This window comes from Eubalaena glacialis, chromosome 9 (assembly GCF_028564815.1).
Source record: "Eubalaena glacialis isolate mEubGla1 chromosome 9, mEubGla1.1.hap2.+ XY, whole genome shotgun sequence".
NCBI lineage: Eukaryota > Metazoa > Chordata > Mammalia > Artiodactyla > Balaenidae > Eubalaena > Eubalaena glacialis.
The window spans coordinates 19,037,667-19,044,978 of NC_083724.1; the positions used below are offsets into that span (position 1 = coordinate 19,037,667).

Sequence of the window (7,312 nt, forward strand, 5' to 3'; positions counted from 1 at the left end):
TCTGAGTTGAGCATTTCCAGTAAATGCATCAAGGCATGAAGGAGAGTCCTCAGTGCAGCAAGAAAAAAGATAAGAGACACTGAGGAAAAGGAAATTAAATTCCAGAGAAAGGGCGGCAGGTGAGGGGAGAAGCAGGCACCCGCTAGATTCCTAAGTCCTGGGCGATAGGTAGACGAGGAACAAGCTGCTTATATAGGGGGTCCTCCTACCTGGGGTCCTTGGGGAATCATCTCTCTTCCTCATCTAAGACACCTTGCAGCCAGTGCTGGTTTCACAGTGATCTCAAGGTGAGGGAGTTTGAAATAATAGGGAACAGTTGCCTGACTTCCGAAGGACTAGCCCGGGGCAAAGTGGGGAATGCCTCACAGCTGGGCTTCCATCCTTCCTTTACACTCCTTATTCCTGCTCAGAAAAAAACTCCCCTCTCAAGCACGGTGAGACATGCATTTGAAATCAGATGCATGGAACTCCATGTGTTACCCCCTTCTAGGACTGTCTGCACTTTAAAGGAGGCACCAGAAGGAGAGGGTGTGGCTTCACATATAGGACCAGCTTTGGAAAAATGGAATGTCAGTGCCACCCCCCACCCCCTGCCCCCCTGCTCCTAGGCATTTAGGGTCAGCAGGGGAATTGGGAATGGAAAAAAGGTCCTTTCTGGTGTTTGGCCACTCAGAATTGGGACAGCTAAAGTTCTCTCAAAGCTCTGCCACCAACCAGCTGGATAAGCAGGAAATGCTACTCCCCTCTTGGGCCTCAGTTTCTCCACCTGCAGAGCAGGGAGACATCAGACTGGATCAGTGATTCTCCCCACTGGTGGCCCTTCCACATTACCTGAGAAGGCTTTGAAAAACACCAGTGCCCAGGCCAACCCCAGACCCACGACGTCAGAATCCCGGGGATGCAGCCTGGACATCAGGATGTTTAAAAAGCTGATGATTCTCAGTGCTATGAGGGATGGGAGCTACTGGACTAAACAATCTCCCAGGCTACCTTGACAGGGGCACTTTGTGAATACAGTTTAGTTCTCAGCCCCTGCATGACACTGGTCCTCAGTTTCCCTGTTGTACCATGAGCTGCCTGATTCAGTCCATTCCCAGCTGACCACGCAAATTCCGTGTTCCTGAGCCCCGCACCTCTGAGCCTCAAGTTTGCCTTCCTCTGTGTAGAGGGGCAAGGGCAATGCAGCCTCCATTACCCCATCTGTCCACGTGAATGGCTGACTGGGGGAACGTGAAGGTCGGAGGGCGTCTGGGGAAGGAGCAAGAGGCATGTGACGACACAGCTGTGACCTGGACCCCACTATGACCAGCCTGGCTTCTGTTCCTGAGGGTGCATTCTCCCTCTGGATGCTAACTGGTTTTCCTATTCATTGGTCCAGTGGTTTTGGACCTCCTCTGGCTCTTATCACCAAGGGGTCATCCAAATAGGTCAAAGAAGAGGAAATCAAAGTTCAAGGAAGGGATCTGAAGGGGTCCAGCTGTTCCCCAAGATACACTGTCTACTCTAGATAGACTCCCCAGCAACTTAAGAGGGGAAGCCCTAACAATGCCCAAACAGGTCCTACTTTCTGAAGGTCAAGCTGGCAAATTGGGAAAGGGAAGGTGGTTACTTACTGGATCCAACTACCATTGACTGAATCCCTAATATGAGCTGGCTCTGTGCCAGGTACTTTCTGCCTGTTTATTCCACTTCAATGTCCTGATATCATTATGCCCATTTTACAGAGGAGGAAACCAAGGGATAGAGAGATAAAGTGACTTGACTCAAATCACACAGCAAGTCATTGGCAACAGAAATTCCAAGCCCAGTCTGCCTGATAATTTGACGTGAAAAGAAACACAGATCTGCTAGGTCAAACCCAGAGCTTCACGTGAGACTTAGATTCATGTCTTATTCCCTTTAATCTGTAGGCGTATGGTCAGCACAAAGAGATGCAGGAAAGAGTGGCGACATTCTGCAGCAGGTCTAAAGAAGGGAATGGGGGTCATTCCTTCTCTCTCCAAAAAGACTGCTGAAAAAGAAACAGGCACTTAAGACTCGAGTTCATATCTGGGCTCTGTCCACTGGAAGAGCCCGTGGGACTTTGGACTAAGTCGCTTCAACTTTCCGAGATTTTGTTTCCTCATTTGGAAAACAGAGGTGACAACGTCCACCTTCCAGGGCGGTTGTGAGGGTGAAACTCGCAGACACAAGGCAAGGGCAGTACCCGGCACCTCGGAGGCACCCAGGAAGAGTTGCTTTCCTTCCTGCCTTTAAGTGTCCTCAGTCCATAAAGCCAAGACTGAGGTCATTGGAAAATCATGTCCAATAATAAGATCAAAGTTTATTGAGTGCTTACTATCCACCAAGTCTAGTTCTAAGCACTTTCCACGTATGAGCTCATGTAATGCGTCAGGTACTCGTGCTATGCTCACTTTGCAGATGATAAAGCTGACGCCCAGAGGAATCAGTTAACTCTCCCAAGGTCACACAACCAGTTAGGGGCAGAGGTAGATTCACGCAGAGGTAACCCAGCTACTAAAACTGGCTTCTAACCATTGCAATATCCTAGACCCCAGGTGTCACTATGAACGTTGTGGGGAGAACCATGTTAATACATGAACTTGTTGAAATCTAGCCTTCCCTGTTACAATTCTGAAGTTGCGGAAATGCAGGCACTCTTTTTGGGGGGTTGGTTGGGTTGCGGGAAGTAGGGGCTGCAGAAGGGAGGAAATAAAAAGTCTCTTCTGAGTAGCCGGTAAACTCAACAGTCCAACATTTAGAACAAAAGAAAAAAGCATGGAAAGCGGAGGTGCTGGAGGGGATTCAGGTAAATCCCTTTCTCCTTCTGAGCAGGGATTCTGGATCACTGAGGGCTGGGGGTGGGAGGAGGGCAGCACTTGTGGGGTCCACATTTCACTTATCTAACAGGTCAGGAGAAACTTTAACAAGATTAACTGCTGCTCAGGGCCTCTGCTCCACGGAGCAGCAAATTGGGTCTATTGTTTTCTTTTTCTTCCTCTTTTCCCTTTCTGTCAAACTGGAGAGGTACGGTGGGGGAGGGCAGCTGGGGATGAGGGGCAAGGGTCTGGATCCTGCCTGGTATGGTACAAAGGCGAAGGGATGTGTCAGGAAGCCCCCCGCCCCCAGACTTGAAAGGGAGCCCAAATTGCCGAGCACCAAGGCTGCGGGCTGTGCCTGGGTGGTGGGTCTGTGAAGGGTCGGAGGTGACAGTGCTTCTCAGGCACATTCTCTCAGCAGTGTAGCGGGTAAGGTCTGGAAGCGGGGATGCCCAGGATCAAATCCTAGCTCCTGGCATTGGGGAGCTGTGTCATCCAGCACACATCCCTTCCCTCTCCGCGTCTCTGTCTCCCTATTCGGCCAAAGGGAGAAGAACTGGCCTGGGTAACCTCCAAGGACCCTCTTCACAATCGCCTTAAAGGGACTCTTCAACCCTCAGACCATCCATCGCTGGTGGGCTCTTCAACCCTCAGACTCCTGCACACAGGCACTTTCTCACTTTAGCTTTGTTTATGCCTGCATAAGCCTTCCCATTTTTATTTATTAATATATATAAATATATATATATATATATATATGTATTTATATATATTTCTCTCCTTCCCTTTTGGAAAAAATAAAAGGCATGTTTTCTGAGCTTCAGAAGCAAACTGCTCCTTCACTCCTTCCCTTTGCCTCTCCGAGCGCCTGTCTGAACTGGTGTCAGTGAAGTTTGAACCGGGGCAGAAATAGCATCCCAGGCGGATCTGGGAGCATAGCCCGCCTACCAGGAGCGGCAAGGCCTGCCTCTGCCAGACGACAAACCCGGTTAACAGCGCCATAAAATTAGACCTTTACGAAACCCAATTGAATCCTGCAGCAAAGAGTGATGTAAGGCAGCCTGGCCTGACAGCAAGGCAGCAACCCTCTGCCTGAAATAGCAGCGCGGTCCCTGCTGAGAGATGCCTGCTCTCTCAAGATAGGTGACCAGGGATTCCTACGAAAGTGGTGACGCCCAGCCAGAGAGAGCCAGCAGAGGTCAGGCAGCAAACTGGGCACCCGAGGTCGCAGCGGGAGGACACGGTTTGGCACCGGCATCCAAACTGCCCACCTCGGCCCGGCCTCTCCCAGCCTGAACTTACACGAAGGAAGGAGCTGAAAAAGTGCTTCTGCAAAGAACCTCTGTTTGTTTGCTTTTTAATTCAAGGAGAAGCAGGTTCTTTTTAGTCCAACAGTCTGTACCGTGTGGAGGATACGCAGAATGAGTGTTTTCTGGCTCAAGGCCAGGTGTTTACACACCGCAAATCTGGCTCAGACTCAACTAGGGGAGGGAAAAAAAAAATCCACCAGAATCCTCGGGAGAAAAGCTCTGAGCTTTCTGGTGCTACACGGCAGCAGTGACTTTTTCTTTTTCCCTCGTTTTGAGAGGAATGTTATTTCCACACATAAAATGGACCAGGCATTTTATACAAGCAATAATAACCTAACGTCCCCCATCCAATTAAAGGATTTTACTGCACAATCTTTGTGTGAGAGAGCGAATGAGTCCTCAAAAGAGCGTGTGTGAAGAGAGGCTCCTTGTCTGAATTACAGACATTTATAAAGCAGGCTCCTGTGGAATCCCAGGTGCTATATATTTTTTTTTGAAAAAATGTATTTACTACCTTTTCATTGATGATACCTATATAACCCTGCACTCTCCTCTCTGGAGGAGAAGCCTTCCAAATCACTGGTATGACAGGTAAAGACTGGGAAAAATCAGATCTACTCATTTAAAACAAACAAACAAACAAACCCTCCAATCTGCAGGCTCTGTGTTTTTCCTATGTTCCGAAAGAGAAGTAAACATACCACAGCCCTGAATTACAATCATCATCATTATTATTATGAATAACGTCTCCCCTCTACTCTACATTATAACCCCCTCTGGCTGACTAGAGCTTGAGGGCTAAAAGTGAATAAGCTCAGTTTCCCTCTCCTTCCTGGGTGGGAGGGGGGGGAGTAAAAAAAAAAAAGAAAAAAAGCAGCATGTGATGACGTCAGGTATGGGGGAAAGTCACTTTCTAGCTCTCGGCTTGGTAGCAGGAGAGTGGGAGCTTTGGGGGCATATTCTTCGTATAGCAGCAGTCTGGGTCCTCTAAATGGACTTGATGTAAATAGGACAGAGTTAGCGCAACGGTTGAGAAAGTCCACGCCAAGATAGAAAGAAGCGGACTGCCGGAAGAACTCAGAGCTTTCCCTTCTAAGAAAGTGTGTGTAAGGGGGTGGGATCGCAAAACGCCTCCACACGTTTCCTGACTGCAGCGAAAGGGGAACCCCTACTCTCACTTTGAGACGTCCTAGGACATGGCAAGATCGTTTGTGCAGGAAGGGAATCTCCCAGCCAGAAGAGGCAAAACTTTCCTTCTCTCCTCCAGCGCCGCCCCCCTCCGCCCCCCAGTTTTATTAAAGGCATTGCCACAGATTCATTAGGAGGGGGAAAAAATGGATGTTGGTGCATTTCTAAGGTTTGCAACCCTCCCAAAGTGTCCGGTTTCACTACGGGCTTTGCTGTAGAACGGTGTGTGTGTGTGTGTGTTGGGCGGGGGGCGGGGGGGGGGGTGAGGGTGGGTGAGGAGGGAGAACTCAAATTCATTACGGGCTCGTAAAAGTCCCAAATGAGAAAAGCGCCCCGTTTCGCAGCCTAGTCGGGGGAGGACTGGCGGGGTGTGCGTGAGGAAAGTCTCACCCCAGCCCCGAGTGACAGGCTTTGAAAGCGAGGACATGGGATGGCAGTGTGTGTGCGCGTGTCTGTGTGTGCCTGGGGTAAGGGGGTGAATCCCAGAGGCAGGCAGCAACCACAGAGCAACTTTGGGGGCACTTCGAGGACTTCTAAGTCCTGGCGATCACAACAACCTTGTCTTGTAGGCTTTCAGGGTAACGGGGCCAAGTAAAGGGGGAGGGTCACCTCCATTAAAAAGCCAAAGAAATCAACGGTCCCCTAGCCACTTTTCACATGCATCCCAACTGGGTCATTCCTCCATCCCAAACGGAGACAGTACCTCTCACCATCCAAAACACGGTTCACGTGCACGAGGCTCCCTGGGGACCAGCCCTCACCAACTGCGGGTCTCCGGGAGGCCGGGAGCGCTCCCTGCGCTCTTCCAGCGGGCCTAGGCGGAGACGCCTTCCGAGTGCGCCCATTCCGCAGATGGGGCAAAGTGAGGCTCGCAGCTCGCCCCGGAGCCGCCGCGCCGCCGGCACAGCGGCTCCCGCACAGACACACCCGCCAGCCCCCAACGATCCCGCCACCAGCGCCCAAGTACCCGCGCGCCCCTGGGGCCGCAGGGCCGGTGCAGCGCCCGCCTGGGCGCCCTCGCCTACCTGTGATCACCGCCGGAGAGCTCTGGCCCCCCTCCGCTCGCAGCCACACTTGCAGCGTGAACGCGTCCCGGGGCAGCTCGAGGTCGGCCCGCAGGCGCAGCTGCTCGCCTCGCCCGCTGAAATAGAGCGCCCGGCTCGGCGGGCTCGGCTCCTCCGCGGCGCCCCTCGTCTCCCGCTGCTGCCGCCGCCGGGGGACGCGCACGGCTTCCCAGGCACCGCCCGGCGGCGGCGGCGGCGGCGGCGGCGGCGAGGCGCGGCGGCCGCGGGCCGCCCGGGTGGCGCAGGTGGCCGGGCCGGCGGCGGGGCGCGGGGGGCGGCCGGCCCGCGGGTCTCTCCGGGCCCGGCGGGGGCGCTCGGCCAGCCCGCAGCCCAGCGCGGCGCTCAGCAGCCCCAGGCGCAGCACCCAACTCCAGAGCCGCATGTCCGACGGTCCCCCCCGCCCCCCCTTCGCCCCTGCACCGCCGCCCGGAGCTGCCAGCTTTAGGAGCCTCGGCGCCTCGACTTTCTTCGCTTCTTCACCCTTCTTGGGCGAGCCCCCCCGTCCACTTGCTTTTTTCTTTTCTTTCTCGCTTTCCTCCTCAAGGTGTGTGCTCCACTCCCCCCACCTTTGAAAAATACAGCCCAACTCCTCCTGGTTGGCAATTAATTTCTCTCCCCGCTCCTTTATCTGCCTTATTCCCCCCCTCTAACAGCTGGTTGCCTTCCTCCTTGTTTTATTTCATTTTATTTTATATGATTTCTCGCTCTTAAAAAAAAAAAGCTCCTCTAAGACACTGATCCGCTGAATTCCCTCCCCCCAAAAGATGCTCTAATTTATTTATTTTTTGCGTCCTTTATAACACAAGCCACAGCCCCCTTCTCCCCCCCCCGTCCCCCCTCCCCTCCCTCCTTCTTCACAAAATGAAAGGAAAGAGGGGGGAAAAATCCCTCAGAAGATGAGTAAACAAGCGTATGCTAATCTGCTCCCGAG

General features: G+C 52.8%; 1 protein-coding gene across 1 annotated transcript in view; it reads right to left on the reverse strand.

Annotated features, from left to right (window-relative positions):
• Positions 1 to 6,763, reverse strand: part of PAPPA (pappalysin 1) — a 248,894-nt gene extending 242,131 nt beyond the window's left edge. Inside the window, exon 1 of the mRNA XM_061201000.1 lies at positions 6,343 to 6,763. Within this exon, the coding sequence (XP_061056983.1) occupies positions 6,343 to 6,763 (421 nt within the window). The remainder of the gene's footprint in view (positions 1 to 6,342) is intronic.
• Between the last annotated feature and the right edge of the window lie 549 nt (positions 6,764 to 7,312).